The sequence below is a fragment of the Auxenochlorella protothecoides genome (assembly GCF_000733215.1).
Source record: "Auxenochlorella protothecoides strain 0710 contig720, whole genome shotgun sequence".
NCBI lineage: Eukaryota > Viridiplantae > Chlorophyta > Trebouxiophyceae > Chlorellales > Chlorellaceae > Auxenochlorella > Auxenochlorella protothecoides.
In genome coordinates this window covers 1-17,365 of record NW_011934266.1, presented here as the reverse complement: position 1 = coordinate 17,365, position 17,365 = coordinate 1, and the positions used below count along the sequence as shown (strand labels likewise).

The 17,365-nt window shown below is 62.0% G+C and overlaps 6 protein-coding genes across 6 annotated transcripts; 4 read left to right on the top strand and 2 right to left on the bottom strand.

Annotated features, from left to right (window-relative positions):
• Window positions 1-4,711: 4,711 nt before the first annotated feature.
• On the top strand, window positions 4,712-5,894 carry F751_0122 (hypothetical protein; the record flags this gene model as incomplete). Its single annotated transcript, XM_011401120.1, has 4 exons — window positions 4,712-4,889; window positions 5,020-5,173; window positions 5,377-5,576; window positions 5,806-5,894. The coding sequence occupies 4 exons, from the start codon at window positions 4,712-4,714 to the stop codon at window positions 5,892-5,894; spliced, it is 621 nt and encodes a 206-aa protein (XP_011399422.1).
• A 323-nt stretch (window positions 5,895-6,217) lies between these two features.
• F751_0121 (hypothetical protein) lies at window positions 6,218-6,706 on the top strand (the record flags this gene model as incomplete). The annotated part of the gene is made up of 1 exon (XM_011401119.1): window positions 6,218-6,706. The coding sequence occupies one exon, from the start codon at window positions 6,218-6,220 to the stop codon at window positions 6,704-6,706; it is 489 nt and encodes a 162-aa protein (XP_011399421.1).
• Window positions 6,471-7,786, bottom strand: F751_0120 (40S ribosomal protein S23-2; the record flags this gene model as incomplete). Its single annotated transcript, XM_011401118.1, has 4 exons — window positions 6,471-6,539; window positions 6,702-6,773; window positions 6,875-7,158; window positions 7,717-7,786. 4 exons carry the CDS (start codon window positions 7,784-7,786, stop codon window positions 6,471-6,473), a joined length of 495 nt encoding a protein of 164 aa, XP_011399420.1.
• Window positions 7,787-7,984: 198 nt separating this feature from the next.
• On the top strand, window positions 7,985-10,766 carry F751_0119 (Proteinaceous RNase P 1, chloroplastic/mitochondrial; the record flags this gene model as incomplete). The annotated part of the gene is made up of 10 exons (XM_011401117.1): window positions 7,985-8,349; window positions 8,528-8,672; window positions 8,764-8,882; window positions 9,104-9,323; window positions 9,420-9,473; window positions 9,563-9,675; window positions 9,765-9,849; window positions 9,961-10,049; window positions 10,217-10,312; window positions 10,520-10,766. The coding sequence occupies 10 exons, from the start codon at window positions 7,985-7,987 to the stop codon at window positions 10,764-10,766; spliced, it is 1,533 nt and encodes a 510-aa protein (XP_011399419.1).
• A 165-nt stretch (window positions 10,767-10,931) lies between these two features.
• Window positions 10,932-12,425, bottom strand: F751_0118 (ATP-dependent Clp protease proteolytic subunit-related protein 3, chloroplastic; the record flags this gene model as incomplete). The annotated part of the gene is made up of 5 exons (XM_011401116.1): window positions 10,932-11,078; window positions 11,254-11,328; window positions 11,494-11,664; window positions 11,930-12,047; window positions 12,175-12,425. The coding sequence occupies 5 exons, from the start codon at window positions 12,423-12,425 to the stop codon at window positions 10,932-10,934; spliced, it is 762 nt and encodes a 253-aa protein (XP_011399418.1).
• A 1,250-nt stretch (window positions 12,426-13,675) lies between these two features.
• On the top strand, window positions 13,676-14,649 carry F751_0117 (hypothetical protein; the record flags this gene model as incomplete). The annotated part of the gene is made up of 4 exons (XM_011401115.1): window positions 13,676-13,789; window positions 14,044-14,133; window positions 14,337-14,388; window positions 14,501-14,649. The coding sequence occupies 4 exons, from the start codon at window positions 13,676-13,678 to the stop codon at window positions 14,647-14,649; spliced, it is 405 nt and encodes a 134-aa protein (XP_011399417.1).
• Between the last annotated feature and the right edge of the window lie 2,716 nt (window positions 14,650-17,365).

Genomic DNA, 17,365 nt, shown 5'->3' with positions numbered 1-17,365 from the left:
CAAACAAACTCATTCGATCAACAGATATGCAAGGACCCTGCTCATACCTGCAGAGATCATCTGCACTGTTGAGCTCCAGCACATAAACATGCGGTCCATACCTATGAGAGAGTGGCGAGGATGAGGAGTGAAGGGGTCGGTTGTCAGAGTCCGGACGGTGCGACATCCGCTCATTCCCAAAAAGGCCCGCAGACTCGGATGGGGCAGGCCGGGACGACAATACACTGATCCCGTCAGCCAGAACTCACGTGGCTCCCGGGAGTGAGAAAAACTTCGTCGTGCATGCGCCCTGAAGGAGTGGGAGGGGGCGTGCTTTGCTCTTCCAAGGTGGATGGCCGTACGGACCATCCCCTGCAATACGAGTGTTCCGCATCGCCAGCATCCTTCGACATCACCTTCGCGAGCACACCAAGGCTCAGTACGAGAAGCGTCAGGCCCATAAGAGGAATGCGGCCCTGCGAAGCCATCGTGCCGCACGACTCCTAATAGGATTTCTAGGTTCGCCAGATGGGTCCTCCTCCAGTATATTCTAGGAGCTTGAGAACTTATGGGAACTGGGTCAGGAAACTGTGCATCGAAGTCGCTTCTAGTCATTCCCCTACTGCTCCTGTCACATAAGGAGGGTGCGAGGGGGGTAGGTAGCACCCCCCCGGGGTGACACGACGACTCCAGCTTGTTCCCGCCGTCACAGGCTATGCGATAGGAGGACGCGCGTTGACGTTCCAATCAACTCATTGGACTGAAACCAATGTAAGATGTTCGAAGATGGCTCCCTGTGCTCTGCATATCGTCCAGCCATTGTCCCGGCAGCAATGCTGATGCAGAATTTCGGCCTCCGTGCAGGCGAACGACCCATCCGTCTTGATGGGGTAAACTGTGCCACCACTTCCTAAGCCTTGCTGCATGAGGAAGCAGTAACAAAGTAAAAACGTTGAGGCATGCCACAACGTGAAGTGAGGGGCGCAAAAATCACTTCCTAGACATGGGACGGGATATACATGTGCATTCTCACAATTTGACAGGGCTATTCCAACGAACAGGATAAGATGGTGTCTGATGGAGGATGGAGGTATGGAACACCCCAATGGAATGCTGATTCCAGGGCGTTCTCAGGCCACAAGCTCATGGGCACGGCATGCAATACCCAAGTCTCAGGCACGACGAGGTTGTGCACATCAAAGAAGGGACAGTGCGCTGTCCCTGATGATCTGGCATGGGTTGGCCATGGACTTCAGCATCCCTGCTTGTGTGGTGGCGAGTTCCGGGAGGGCATCAACGTTGCCAACAGCATGGACCCCAGTATCCCAAACCTCACCTGCAGAGATCTCCTGTACTCAGTTTGCTGCTGCCCAGCTGTACTTGCATCCTCCACGATGGTGCTACAGATGCACTCCAGTCCAAGATCAAGGTATGTCCATGTCTCCCAGGGCGGCTGGCGTGCTCCATGCTGCCTCTTAGCAGTCGCCACCAGCGGCAGTCGCATTGGTTGCTCCACACTGAGATGGCTGAGGGCCGCCATTGACACATGGTTGTAGGCCTTTAGCAATCCCGCCATCATCTACGGCTGCAAGGGGGGGGGGAGAGGGCAGCAAGCAAACCGGTGGGACCTCCACTGCTAGCCCTACGGGAGCACAGCAATGCAAGCTGGCCATGGTGCCCCCATCAACCTGTCACACCTCCAACCTGGTGTCAATTGGTACCACCAAGGCTCGACCGCCAACTCACAGCTTCAAGAGACATCTGAGGGTAGCAGACAGGGGGCCCAGCTCGCCTGGTGCTACAGCCTCACCAAAGCCCTCTAGCCAAGGAGCAGACCTCCTTTGCGCGACTCCCGTGGCCCTACTCGGCGCAGGCTTATCGTCCCCAGAAATCGTGTCAAGGCGGACGGCAGGCGCAGCGTGATGCCCTGTGGCATAGAGACCTCATCTTTGCCAGCTGTGGGCCCTGTAGATTGCAAAGTGGAAAGGAGAATGTGGATGTTGCTGGACAGGATGTGGACCGTGGGTCTCTGCATACCGACTTGCAATTATCCAGCATGAGAGCCCTGGCGTCAGCATCGCAATATGCCCTTTCTCCTCCAGCCCGTGTATTATCTCAGAGCTCCTTCCATCCTCACCATCGTCATGAGCATCCTTGATGGTCAGCGATCAGCCCGGCAGCATCTGCACCAGCGTGTGCAGCGCATGGCGTAGCTCAAGATCTGGTGTGTGGCACTCGCTGTAGCCACCAGCTCCGAGACGCACTTAGGGGGCGCATATCCCTTACCCCCATCAAGCCAGGACAGCAAGCACGCGCCCAGTGTCGACCTAGCACGCAGCAGAGCGCTGGCCAGAGCGTCCTTGGCTTACGGGGCCTGTGCCGCCCGCGGAGCACGGAGCGTGCTGATCACCGATGCATCAAATTCACGCTCAGCAAGCTCCAAGGGGAGCCGGACTGCGGTGGCCAGCTCCAGCACAACGGCGCCATACATACTACTGGCCCCCAAAGTGGCATGCACTCGCTGCCAGATCTCATTGTCAGGTGGAGCGCCGGGATCAGACACCAGTATGCATATTTTTTATGCCACTGTTTAGACAAGCACTCCCCCGGGCGAGGGTTACGCCAGCCCGTCATGAAGAGATCGCTCCAACGGTCCCCGGGCCACGTCTGTGAAGTGCATGAGGAGTGGAAACTTGCATCGGGGTTGATGCTCACAAAGAGTGCGGTGATAAGTAGCTATTGGGCCCCAAGAGGGGCCCGGCAGGCAAGCCTAATGCCGATTGCATACCACGAATCAAAGGATTCGATGCAGAGGCGCAGCAGGCACACTGGCTGATATATACAGGCCACAGTGCTCCTCAATGGCAGGGCTGACCATCGTGCTGGGTGACACCATGCATCTCTTCCTATCCTTGCGCCCCCAATGTCAATTATTACTGTCCTTCACCTCAATCTCACCTATCCAGACATGTCGCCACAACAGCGACGGCCGCTGCTGCAGCGCACGTTCCGCCCTCCTACCGCAGGCCTGCACAAGAGTGCTGCGTCTCTGCTGGCTGGCTCGGAAGACAATGCCGGAGGTGTAGCGCTGGGTGCCATGGCACCACACCAATGCATGGGGAAGGCAGGAACATTCTTCTCAAAGCTCGGCTAACCTACTCAGCTGTGTCACAATTGCCTGGCATTCAGTGTATGAGAGGGCGGGCTTGATAAGAACTGAGCCAGCGCTGGCACCTGTCTCTGTGACTTGACTGGACGCCTTTGAAGGCGCTGTAGCCACTGAGGTGTGGACGTGCATGCAGAATTTACCCTCGACTCCTCGCCACTCCAGTGAGTGCAGCAATGCGGCAGCCTGCATGGAACTGAGCAGAGGAGAACCTTTGCCTTTGGTGTTTGAGTTCGTATGAGCAGAAACAAGAGGCTTCGCGTGCAGTCTTTGTCGGGTTGCCTTACATGCATGAGGTCTTGGATGGGTCAGACCATCAGCCACACCGTCGAGCGCCCCATCCTACAATGGACAGGCACCATGTCTTCCAGACTCACAAATGTGAGCGCCTGACGAGTCCCTCCCATGCTCACTAGATCAAAGAGAGTCTTGGGGATCCATGACATCTGAGAGGGGAGACGCGTCCTCCAGCAGCTGAGCAATTGTCGCGGCATCGCCAGCCAACTGGGATGCCAGATGCGGAAGGCCGCTTTCATTTGCTGTGCACCCTGCAGCCGGAGTTCTCCACACCCTACACTCCAGCTCTGGTGCCCACACAGCTCACGGAATGAATAGGACCACCAGTCAGGCTGCAGGCCACCGAGCTCACACTGAGCAGCCGAGCGTCGGCCGTGCCTGCTGGTCACAGGGCCAGCCCAAACACCTGCTCTGCAAAAGCAGCGGCAAGCTCCAAGCTTGCACCGATGGCTCCCTCATTGCACCTGCCAACCATCAAGATGGAGAGATTGCCTTTCTTGGCGGGTGGACGGCGCAATCAGCCATGGAGTGCGTCTGCGACAACACGCAAGTCAGCAGACTCCGCCCAAAGGTATTTGTACCTCCGCTGACTGCTGCCATGTGCTGGACACTCCAGCATCTTGCCAGAGGCTGCTGCCACATGGTTTTCTGGCACCATGAGGAAAAGCGCCCGCGGTATCGGGGATACAGTAACATACTTACCCTCGTTGAGCTCTTCACGCCCCGTCCCTCATAAGATGGCCTTGGAGCTCGCCCAGCAACTTTGTCGAGCTGAAGTTTTTTCGGGGAAGAGTCGCCTCCGCCATCGATGAGCCAATCGGCCGTCACGTCGCTCACCCCACATAATGAATCAGACAGAGAATGACCACCATCTAGCGGGTTTCTGGGAATTGAGGTTGGAGGTAGCAAAGCTTTGGGACGTGGGAGCAATCGAGTGAGATCTTGAGCAGATTCCCAGCACAGTGTTAAGAGTGACGTAGTCCTCTCCGCCGCCTTCGACCGTGTGATCTGACCGTCAGTACTTGTCATGAAGCTAGACTGGAAAGTCGGCGATCGTGCGCTGCTCACCTCGCTTGAAAGGGAGTTTCCAGATCTCGGCCAGATCCAGTCGCGCCCTAGGGCTTTTGCGGACTGGGAGCACGCTCCCACGCGCGCCACGCCCGCGCCATGCCCGGATGATGTTAGGAACGTGCTCGGCGTTTCACAGACTGCAGCAAACCAAAATATCCTAACACCGTTTGCGTGGTTGTTTGTGTTACACCTTGCCATATGAGGGTGCTCCTGTTCGCCGCCCTGGCCTTGGCAGGCTTCGCCGCGCCGGCCTCTGCAGCAGAGGCTGTGCCCCTGCCAGAGGACTACACCACGGCTTGCTCCAGAGATGTGATGTGGAACATAACATCTTCCGACCACACATGCTCCGAGACGTTGACCAATTATCTGGATCCCGGTGAGATGCCTTTCCTGGCAGGGGAATGACGCTGGTACAATTGTGGGGCCCGATGAGCGGGGTTGCCGTGTGTGAGAGAGCGCACTTCAAGAAGGGGCCCCAACACAGCTCAAATCTCGGACCTCTGCAGTTCCATCTTGCTGCGAGACGCTGGCCACCTACTACGGCCCGAACTCGACCCTTCCGTCCCGGAATTGCTGGTGTGTCCCGGAGTACTTTGCCGAGCAGCTCGCCCTCAGCGTCGTCCACTACATCTCCGTGCCCACCTACCTAGCGGGTTGCGAGTGAGTGGCTGGGGTGTTTTCTTTTGTGGAGATTTGAACCAGGTGACGTTGGTGGGCACAGCCATACCCTTTAGCCCACGGAGACTGTCCTTGCCTGGACGTGCAGACCTCATCACGACCAGCAGGCTTGGCACCCTGCACTGAATGTCGCCTCATTGCAGCACACGTTTGCCCTGCTCACCCGTCTCCCAACGTCACCGCAGAAAGCTGGGCTATCCCATCTACTACTATCAGGAGGGCGCGGGGCCGTGTGCGGGAGTGTCTGCAGCCGGTGGCGCGGCCACCACTGGGGCCGCATCTGCACCGGTCGAAGGCCTCCCAATGCGGTCCTTTGGTGCATGGGTTCGTGGGCTCGCGCAGTACAAGTGGGGGGCCGTCATGTTCACCGTCGCCATTCTGGCAGGTGGGGAGAAGGTGATGAGCCCTCCAGCCTCGTGGGCACTGCCGCTCACAGGGCATGCAATGCCTGCATGGGATCGTGCGCAACATCCGACATGGGGGGCGCTGCCCTGCAGGGTTGCCCTGCGCTGCAGGGCTGCCATGCACTGCGGGTGTGCCTCTCGTGCGGGGCACTGGCTGACCGCGTGGATGCCTGCTCCTCCTGACCCCACTCTCCTGTCAAACCTGTGCAGCCATTGGCTTCTCCCTCATGGCATGGGCCTTCATCTTCGATGCCGGTGTCGACATCTACGAGGCGATCGTTGCTCGCAAGAACCGCTGACTCTCTCCCAAACCTTCTGATTGCTGCTCCCAGCCCTGTAACATCTGCACAACGGCCCTGCGGCTCTGTCGCCAGCGCTTTGCAAGCCCCAGCCATCCTGTTGAGCAAGAGCGTGATGCGGTGTTGACGTGTCCAAATGCGGGTCTCGATTGCTCGCCGAGAGGCGGCTTCCTGCACAGGGCCCATGCTTGGCATGCAGTGGCAAGCACAGGGCAGGAGGAATGGCTACATGGCTGCTGGCTGTCCTCGCTGGCGCCCCCGTCTCATGCTGCATTGGGAACAAGTCAGCCAGCACATCGGCCCCTCTGCTGGACCTCTAGAATATGCGTGGATGCCTGTCCCATGAGCGAAGGCTCAATATTTCGATGGCTCCACCAGCCGCACCCTGCCACGCCCCGGCCCTTGCGCGGAAATCTGGAGTTTCAGTGCTTCTCCTTCCAGACTGCTCCCACTGTCACTTTCCAGCCCGTCAGGGTGGTCTCAAACCTTGGCGTACTCCCTCCCATCAACAGCAACAGGCCCCGCTTGATCTCGACACCTCTGGCTGTGTGCAGGGAGATCTTGTTTACAGACAGCCTAGTTACGTGGCTTCTCCTTCTTGCCACGGAACAGGGCCAGCAGGGACACACCAGCCACCTTCACCACCTGCAAGGATGGCCATGGAGGGAGCTGATGAGCAGTCTGGCAATCGCGCGGTGGGCCCCTGGTGGAGACACACCGTCTGCGCCGCCAGCATGCAAACGACGAGGCACGAAGAGGTCCTGCGCGGCACACCCACCGCAAGCCACTCCTACTCCCACCACAAACCTTGAAGCGCACGCCGGGAATATCTCCGACGGCATGGCCTCGCCGACCGAACCCAGCGATCAGCACCTCGTCCTGCGGGAGGGCATGGGGTTGAGAGGTTTGGCGTCACGCCATGCTCGTCGACCTGGGCGCCTGGCCCCATGGCAGAATGACAGGTGCCCCGCCCCGCTCACGTTCTCCTCGATGAAGTTCAGGCAGCCATCGTTGGGCACGAAGGCAGCGATCTTCTTGCCGTTCTTGATCAGCTGCACACGGGCGCACTTCCGGATGGCGGAGTTGGGCTGCTTGGCCTCAATGCCGATCTTCTCCAGCACGATGCCCTTGGCGTGAGAGGCACCAGCAAAGGGCTTCTTCCACTCGGAGCCCAGGTGGGACTTCTTGAAGTCCTTGTCAGCCCACCGCTGGTTGCGACGCAGCAGCTGGAGCTTGCGCCCCGCTCCCATACCACGAGTCTTACCTGTAAGCATTGAGAGGGGATGGTCGTCCGGCTTCGAGCACCCCCAGCCATCGGGGGTCGGCCCTTCCCCCACGCAGCGTCGCTACTGCCCACCATGCAGCCAAGCAACGATTGCAATTTCAAGAATGTAGATTCCGCAAAAACACCCTCGTGAAACGACCCCGTGCGTCCGGCAGAACGGACGGTCGCTGCCCCACGCCTGGCACCGCCCTCCCACAGCTCGCTTCCCTCCTCACCCATGGTTGCAGGTTTTTGTCCACACACGCACTGCGCTGAAAGAGGGTTGAGCCTGTGCCCTACCGGAGGTGTATCCCCGGCATCGAGTCGGCGGTGGTACCGCTTTACCCGGGAGGCGCAGGAAATTGCGCGGGAACACCCCCCCACACAGCAATGCACTCGTTCTCGCTCGTGCGCTCCTCCCCGGGAGTCGCTACATGCATGCAGGTGTGCAGTGCTACAGCACGCCCCTTGATATCAGCCATCGGGCATGGTCTCCCCTTTCATCGCTCGCTCGATGCTGCATGCAGTTTGTTAATGCGCTGTCGAGGGCACACAGACAACGGATGCTGGCGTGTGTCTCGAACTTGCATGGTTCGATCCAATTCCGGTACGGGCTGGGTCTCATCATGCTGGAATTCAGGGCATGGCCCAACTCATATGTAGTGTTTCTCACAATGTGGATGGGCTGCTTCCCCTGCTCGACCCCAGGTGCACCGGTGCGAGGCCTCAGGGACTGGTAGGAGGCCACCCTGGGCGGTCCAGGCGGGAGATCCCCCAGCACTTCGCCTGGAGGGCAACTCTGCCTCCCCTGAACGCGCAGCACATCATGCAGACCGTCGACTCTGCCTCCTCAGGGGGGCGCAGGAAGAAGCAGCGGATTGAGACGCCCCTGACGCTCATGCGTCAGGCCCTGGTGCAGGCCACACGACAGAACAGCTGGGCCGATGCCTGGCAGGCATACCAGTCTGCCAAGAAGCAGGACATCAAGCTCACTGCCGACGTGTACAACTCCCTCCTCTTCATGTGCGCGGGGGGCGAGGAGTGGGAGGCCCTCTGTGCACGGGGGCAGGAAGCCGGCGAGACTGGGCCCCACAATGGCGACGGTGTGCCCAGCTGTGAGACACGGCTGGAGGTCGGGCAGTCTCTGTTCTCAGAGATGGAGGCCCTCTTTGGCACGCCCTCGGAGATGTGGTGCGTGTGGAGAGGATGGGTGGCCGGCCCGGCATGAAGAACATGCGAGCGGGCACACCCTGAACTCATGGGGCCGGCATCAGCGCAGCTCTGGCTTTTTAGCCCTGGCGTTGCAGCCATGGACCTGCTCCGGAAATTATGTTCAAAGGCACCCCCCCTTCTTGAAATCCGTCCTCAGCTTCACGGCGCTGGCACGGCTGGCTGCCATGGCCGGCGATGGGAAGCGAGCCCTGGCGCTGGGGGAGGAGCTGGTGTCCCAGGGTGTCCCCCCAAAGCTCAGAAACTTCACGCCAGCCTTGCATGCGTTTGCTGCCCACCGACAGGTAGGTGTGCAGCGCTTGATGCGATGTGGGATGCGGCAGCAAAGCGCACGTGTCACACGCATAAACCAATCATCACCACCCTCGTTCTCAGGCGAGCGAGGCGCTCGGTCTCTTCACCAGGCTTCAAGCCCTGTCGCTGAGTTTGACGGAGGACGATTACAGGCTGATCATCAGGGCTGCCTGTGGGAGCCCCCTCTGGGCAAGCATGCAGTGAGCTTGGTAGAGAGCAAGGGAAAGGGGAAGTGTTGTTGGCCGGCATGTTGTTACACAGACTTGCGCCATGCTCGCCCTGACTCAGCCCTTTGCTGAGCACCGTGGAACCCCGGGGGACGCGCTGTCTTCTTCGTGTGACAGCACTCGCCTCTGAGACTGTTCGTGATCAGACATTCTCACCGCACCGCAACTCCCCCACCCCCCCGAATCCCCGTCAGGGATGTGTTCCTGGCCATGGGGGAGGAGCTCACTGTGCTCCAGCCCGGCACGCTGGAGGTGGTCGAAGCCTACTTTGAGGCACTGAGCTCCCAGGCCGAGGGTCCTGGCCCCTTCACCCTCTCCAGGCAGACAGTGAGAGCCGATGGACAGGATGACAGTGGCGGGGAGCCCATCCAGGCGGTCAAGCTGTCGAGCGCCGAGAGGGACACTTTCATCAAGGTACGGAGGGGGTGGACGCAGGCGTGCTGCGCGCAGCCTTTCTTGGTTTGCTGACTGGGACCAGGCCCCCCCTCCCTGCCACCATGTCACATGCAGGGCATTGCCAACCTCGCCAGGCGGTCACAGCGCGAGCCCAACAAGTTTGAGCAGGTGGGCACCGTGCCCGGGGAACCCAGGATGCCTCGCCGCCGCCCAATCACGCATGTGAGCATCTTGGCGCCCCACACACACCCGCGCAGTTTGATGCCTGGCTGGAGGAGCGGGGGTCCCCGGAGATCATCATCGATGCAGCCAACGTCGGCTTCTATGGGCAGAACGCGGGGGCGGGCATGTTTTGCTTCCCACAGATGAAGTGAGTTGGATGGGTTGTGGGGACAGGGTGTCCCAGGGGAGCTGCTTCGTTGATGAGAAGTGAGTAACACGGACCGCCGCCCATCCCAGGACCATGGTGGAGCATCTGGGCACCGTCTTCCCGGGGAAGAAGCCTCTGGTGGTGCTGAGTGCGGGGCGTGCGCAGCGAATCCAGGTGAGCCGGGCGTCCCACGGGTGCGAGGCGCACACACCATCGCAGCATGTGCCTCGCTTGCAGCCTGCACGGCACAGGGTGGAAGCCTCAGCCGCCACCTCCTCTTCGCAGAAGCTGGACCCTGCGCTGCGGACCTTCTTCGCCAAGCTTGAGGAGCAGGGGTCCTTCTTCGTCACCCCTTTTGGCTCCAACGATGACTGGTGAGGGGTGGCAGGCCTTGTTTCAGGTTGGAGGCAGGCCTGGTGGGGCCGCAGCCCCTGCTCGCTTTGCCGCGCCCCGCATCCGCCGCTCACACGTGCCACACCCGGTCCCCGTCACTGCACCATGCTGCATCCCACTGATGCCCCTGCCCACGTCCCACCCACAGGTACTGGATGTATGCGGCTGTGCGTGCCGGCGAGGTGGGGGTGCTGGTCAGCAATGACGAGATGCGGGACCACACCTTCCAGCTCCTGGCCCCCAGGTGCATGGGCGCCGCCTGCTGGGACTGGCCAACGGGATTGCTGGCGTGCGTGCATGGCGCCACCCCTCCAGGGGCCCTCGTTGCTGCACCGAAACCGCACCGCACACTTTGCACCTGTCGCACCATCTGCACGGCCAACCATACATCAAGACGCCGATGGCCCTCTGACATCCCCACCCCGCCCAACCCCCCCACAAACCAAACCAGGTACTTTGAGAAGTGGAAACAACGGCACCAGGTCAGGTACCAGATCTACAACACCCTGGTCACGCTGCAGCTCCCGGCGCCCTACACCGCCTGCATCCAGCACCTGCCAGACGGGGCGTGGGTGTTCCCCCTTTCCGTGACCCGCTGGTTGCGGGCACAGCCGGCATGCGTGGGCCCGCCGACCGGAACTCTGCCCCCCGGGCAGGCTGAGTTTGGGGCCGACCCCGCCCTCCAGCCGCAGCTGTAGCTTGCTCCCGGAGTTTGACAATGCAAGGGCGTACACAAACAGGCACGCAGGATGGGTGCAGCGCTGCGCACTTGACCACGGTGCCCGGGCCACTGGACCAGGAATACACATGCCGGCGGGGCCCCGCGCCCGGCGCCCGGCGGCCGCGCAAGCCCGTCCCGCAGCCTATCGCTGCACCAGGCCCGCCTCCCGGTCCCACTCCTCTGGCTTCTTCACGTCGTCCACGATCTTGCGCTCCGGGGTGACGATGCCATCGCACACCCCATACGCGATGGCATCCTTGGGCTGCATGTACAGCGGGCGCTGCAGGTCCTGCAAGCAATGCGCATTGGAGGGGGGGGAGGGGGCGGTGTGACGCCGTGTCTAGGGGAAGAGGAAACTGGCCAACATGTACTCACATACTGGGGCCGAGGAGCAGAGCGGGTGAACAGCCCAGGGCACGGCTGGCCATGCCACCACTCCGCTGCAACCTGCCACCCCACTGCACCTTGTCCAGCTTCTCCACGCTGTGCCCCGTGGTGTAGGACAGGATGTTGAGCATGTTCTCCTTCTGGATCAGGACCTGGAGGGTCGGGGGGCGGGGAGCACTGGGGTTGGTCAACGGTCAGGGGGAGGACGGGGCCCGGGGTGCCGCAGCAGGCATCAGCGCGCACACACCCACACCCACACAAACACATCCCACATGGCCCCCTGCCCCAGGGAACCCCCACCTCACCCCACCGCGCACCTCCTTCCACTTGATGGCAATCTCCACCGCCTGTCGCTGGCCGGTGGGGGGCACGCGGGGCTGGTGCAGCATGGCAGTGGCGTGCTCCAGCATGAAGCGCTTGCCCTTGGTCCCCGCCGACAGCAGCATGCAGGACTGGCCCATGGCGATGCCGACGCCCACTGTGTGCACCTGGAAGGGCAGAAAGGGGGGGAATGGGGGGGGGGGGGGGAGGCTGTGAGAGACGTGCACTCGATCGGATGGAAAGGTCGTTGCTGCTCTGTCTGAATCATGCTCCCAAGCTGGGTGCAGGCCGTGAATTATTCTTGGCCGCGCCTTGGGAGAAGGCCCTGCAGCGTCTCGCAAACAAGCAGGGTGCAGGCGACGGCTGCACAGGCACTTCCGCGACATGAAGATACACCATTGGCCGGCCCTTACACCGGCCCCTTCTCCCCACCTCGTTCTTTACAAAGCACATGGTGTCGTAGATGGCGGTGCCCTCCGTCTCGAAGCCCACCGTCTCGCCGTCAGCCCTCGTCGTCCCGGTGGAGTTGATGTACAGGAAGATGGGTTTGCTGGAGTGAGGGCGAAGGTGAGGGAGCGGAGATTGAACACACCCTGTGCGGACACTTCAAGCAAAGTGTGAGGCAAGACCCAAGTTTCGAGCCCTGCCTCCCTGATGAGATGACTTCCACCCCACACCCTGCGCGCACGCACTGGATGTCCTTGTACTGGAGGTACATGAACTCCGCGATCATGAGCTCGGTAACCGCGGGGACCAGGGGCATGCCCAGGTACACGATGCGGGAGTCCAGGAGGAGGGATGGCAGGTCGGGCGGGGGGGAGCGGGGCTTGTGCTCACTCGGCGAGGAGGCAGCGGCGCCGGGTGCTCCAGAGGAGGGCGCGGGCTGACGAGCGGCCTGGATGCTGGTGTCGGGAGTCCAGAGGGACATCAGGCGAGGTGTCGCCTCCGATGTGCCGCCTGCGGGGATCACGTGGTGAGCGGCGATGGTCGGTGAGGAGGGCACCCCACCGATGTGGCGACCCCAGGTGTCAGTGGGGCCCCCGGGAACGCACCGTGGGGCAAGGAAGACAGGGACTGGCAGCTGACTCTGCGCCCATGCTGAGTCCTGGGCCTGAAACTGGATCTTTGTAGCCTGGGCGGAGCTGCGGCCGTGCAAAAGCAGGTCGCGAGGTGTGCAGACATGGGTAAGGACGGCTTTCGCCTACTCCGCCCTAGAAATGTCGGTCGAGCAGATCCGAATTACTTTCACTCTCGCCCTTGCACCTATAAACAAGAGGTTTGTGGAGTGGGCTCCTTGTCGAATGCAAATCCCGGGGCAACATGCGCGACTCCTCGATGTGTGTCCAGCATCCAGATCATGCTCGCAGCATGGTCATGGAGGAGGGAAGGGCGGGTACCGTAGTCACAAGTGCCCGATGTTGTTTGCGGTGACCAAAGAGTAAGCATTAAAAGATGTAAGCATAGGAGCTGAACTAGGTGCCTTCCGTGGAAAGGTGCTAGGAAAGATGCAGGGGAGTGCTTCCATAAATGTGCTGGAAAACTTTCGGAAGAGGCAGGTGCAGGCTAGTCAGCTCAAAGACGATGCAGCCAAAGACCGCGAGGCAAAGCTGGCGCGACAGAGAGAGATGAAAGGTGCTTGATAGGTGCATGGAGCGAGGGTAGGCGAAGATGTTTGCGCATCCTGTGGCGGCACACCGCTGAACCCCCACTACGACCGGTCCACACTCCAGCGCGTCGAAGAGAGTCTGAGGCCAAGAGCCGAACACACCCAGCCGAATCAAATTCTTCTGCGCCCTCGACGTCCACGGCGCAAGCCAGTACCTCCATTCCCGCGGACTTGTACGGAGGTGCACCCCAGGGGCCCCTTGGGCTCCGCCAAAAGGCAAGCTGCCCACAACCCAGTCATTGGCCCCCTTTTGGCATTATCTGAGGTAGTGATAACTTCAAGCTCTGGCGGGCTATTTCACACCCCTAACCCTGTCCACATTGCAGGCTGTAGTCGATTACCTGCAGAAAGAGGCGGCCCTGTGTACAATAGCACAAGTGAACGCAGCATTGAACACGTGAGAGCTGCCTGGTGGTAGGTGTGTTTGCCTTTAAAGTTGATGAAGTCCAGCTTTTACCCCACACCATGATCCTACCCACTCCTGCAGACGAATAGAGGATGATGCAGCGCTGATGAGGGAACTGCGGCGGAATGAGAAGGTTGGCTTTGATGATGTCGAGGGCCGCATCTTCTACCAGCCTGAGATAAATGTCAAGAACAAGGCGGCCATGCTGCAAAAGATCCAGGTGTGTGACAAACCTGTCCTCCTCCAGACCATTTTGGAAGCGTACCCCAAGGCAGATCAGGACGTCCAGGTGGGTGGCAGCCCAGAGATGACCCCACTGTTGGTCGCGGAGGGTGCAGGTCGTCAGAAGGGGGAGGTGTGCTTAGCCTCGTAATTCCTTGGATGCTGTCGAAAATGCCATTGCCATTTTCTTTATGAACTTGTTTGGGAGAAGTATGATCCTGTTCTTTATCTCCCTTTTCTACTTGTTTCCAGGCGTTAAAGGCTGAGGGCAAGATCATAGGTTTTCAGTCGTTTGAGGCTGAGATCAATGGGGAGGTCCTCTTCCCCATAGATCAGAGACTGGTGGGATTCCGGGTAGATGCAGCCTTGGTCGACCTATGGCATCAGGTGGAGGGGGTGGGGAAGTTTAGTTGTGGCCATTGCCAGTATCACTGGGAAGGGCTCCCGCTTGTTTGAGCCACCATATCGATATGCTGCTGATCGAGGCTGCTGATAACATCTCCTTCCACTCTCTGCGCCCTTGCCCTGTTGTGTCCACAACACAGACCGAAGTTCCAGAGGCAGAGGACGACCTCATAGCAGCCGTGCAGGCAGCAGGTATGCTGGTGTGGGTGAGGGGGCAACCAGGTGGCGATCGGCAGGGTCTGCCAGCGGTGCGCTCCAGCATGCAGTGGGGCGGAGGCTCACCTCCCCTCCTCCCCGTGTGCAGGGCTCAAACCCGCTCCACGCAAGGCCGTGCGGAGGCGAGAGAAGGCCGACCGCAAGAAGAAGGCTCGAAAACAGGCCAAGCTGCGCTCCGTCACCAACGTCCACCTGATGCACCTGCTGGACGGGGACGCCCCAGTTACCATAGACTGAAGGGTGGGGCTCGGCTCTGGTGCCCCCCGCGCTCTCCAGTGGAGCCTGCCCCTCCCTGCGCCACCTGCAATCGTGCAGGGCTCCCTGCAGCCCTGGACTTTTCTTGCTATCAGCACCCTGGCAACTGCTCCTCCCTGCACACCTGCAGCCCCCCTCCCCCCCCCCCCCGCCTCATGTCACAGGGTTTCAGCACATGATGAGCGGCACACTCGCGGAAAAAGAGAAACATGCCACCCTGTACACAGGCAGCGCAAAGGGTGAACTCGTCTAGTCCAAGGGGGGCGGGTCGTCGGGCTTCTGCAGGTTCATGGCCTCCAGCGCGGCCAGCATCTCGCTCTCCTTGCCGCCCTGCAGCACCGCCCGCAGCTGGTCGGGGTAGGCGCCGTCCACGGCCCGCAGGGCAGCCAGCAGCGCCTCCTCGCCATGCCATGCTGCCACCTGTCAGGGCATGGTGGGGAGGGAAGGAGGGGAGAAAGATGGCTCCGAGCTCCGTCACGGGGTATTGGTCGGCTGGGCTGCATGCTTGAGCAATGCCTCTTGGTGAACCGTGTCCGGCTTAATGCATGCAACAAACCATCACGCGACGCTCCCGAGCGCCAACTGGTCACCCAGGCCGCCCCCCGCGCACCTTTTGCGCGGCTGCCCGCACTGTCTCGGCCACGTCCACCTCGGCGATGGCATGGGACGTCGCCACCGACAGCCGCCGCAGGGTTAGCTGGTCCTCCTCGTTCTGTAAGTAGGGGGAAACCGGGCAGGATCGGAGAGAGCGGGGGTCCGACCAGCCTGCCTGCCTGTCTGCCTGCGCCACCCCAGCAGCTCGCCATGACAGACGCCGGAATAAGGCATGCAAGGCAGGGCCCGACCAGAAGGCCCCCTTACTATGTTTTGGCAGCAGGACAACGAAGGTGAGCCCGGGCAGGAGGTCCCGGCACAATTTCCTCCCCACCAGCCCTCACTCACCTCTGCGCGGGCCAGGCTCTCCTTGAAGCTCTCGACATCCTTGCGGTAGGCGGGCGCCTCCTTGACGGCCTTCAGACCTGCAGGCAGGGGCGGGTGGTTAAACAGGTGACGCCCCCGCAGTCCCTTCCATCACCCGGCCAGCGACGGAGCGGCAATCGATCCCCAGCCCATGGTGCTATGCATGGCCACCTCCGTGCCCCGCCCCCCCCTTTCCCCCTGATCGTCACCCTTCACATCTCAACCCACCCAGGACGATGACGCGCGAGGCGCGGGCCGCATCGCGCAGCTGCGGCGCCGCGTCCGCGCAGAGCAGGGTGGCGGCCACGACGGCCGCCTCGTGCCGCCGCGCGCGCGCCGTGACCGCCAGCGGCGGCAGGAAGAGCTCGGCCATATCCACGGTGAGGGACATGGAGACCCACCGGTCCAGCATTCTGGGCGGTGGCGACGGGAGGGACGGGTGGAAGGGGAGATGTCAGGCGGCCTGTTGCGTCCGGGGGGGGTGCCGTGGACGCAGGCGGGGCGCTAGAGGTGCAGGAGAGGGGGGCCCCAACCACGAGATGTGCGAGCTTTACCGCGTCATCCAGGTACCACAGCCCTCGTGGGACGACACGTGGCTCCTCGCTGCTTGCCCCAGTGGAGATGCAGCAGCCCCAAAGGCCGTCCGGATCAGCCAAGAGTGCGACACTGGTGCACACGCTGACTGTCGCCCCCCCTCCCATCAGCCAGGGCGACCCGTCCGCTTCCCCACCCCAATCCCCCAGGAGCTCACCGAGTGGCCCTGGGGCTGTCCCCGCCCTCCCCCGCCTCCGCGCCCATCACCAGCGCCCAAGTCCCGCGCGGGTCGATCCAGAGTGCGGCGCTGATGACCTGCATGGCCGCTTCCAGCACGCCCAGGGCGCGCGCGGGGAGGCGGGCGACCGTGCCGCCAAAGTCCGCGCCGGCCAGCGCCGCCGCGGCCTCCAGCGGGGCGCGCAGGCTGGGCGGGGGCGTGGCGCCGCGCGGCACCTGCTGCAGCACCAGCTGCGCCAGCGAGGCGGCGCTGAGCGCCTCCTGGATCTCGTCTGGGTGGGAGGGTGTGGGAGGAGGTTTGCCGGGCAGGGATGCAGCAAAGGGGGCCTTCCAGGGGAGGGGCTTGTCGTATGGACATGATGCCACCCTGGGAAAAGCCCAAAGGGAGCGTCTGATGCCGGCCCCTCCCTGCCCCGGCTCCCATGCATGCCACGGTCGACCCAGAACAACAGCAGCTCCCAAGGCGCCTCGTCGCCACACCCCTGCCAGCTCGCGCCTGGCTGAGCAGCCCGGGCCGGTCTCGAGTCCAGCACGCTGCACCCACCCAGGCCATCCCCTCAACCCCCCGTCCCCACCTGGCTGCAGCATGCCGGCGCGGCCGCCGAAGCGGGCGCGCGCCGCGGCGTGCGCCCCGCCCCCGCCCGCATGCTGCCCCGTCTTCCTCGCCTGCGCGGCCGCCGCGCCCACAGCCGGCTGGCTGGCCAGCACGCGCTCGAAGGTGGCTGCCACGTGGTCCATGAGCGGCTGCAGGGCCGGGCCCAGCGCCTCCACGCCGCCCAGCAGCAGGTAGGCCTCCGCCAGGCAGTAGACCTGCACCATGTCCTGCCCGCGCGCCAGCAGCGGCATGAAGCGGTGCGCGAACAGGTCCTGAGGGGGTGGAGAGGGTTGAGGGGTGATGTGACGGTGCACAGGTGTGTGTCAAGGTGCGTGGGGGGGGAAGACGGCGGCCGGGGGTGGCGGCGGGGGG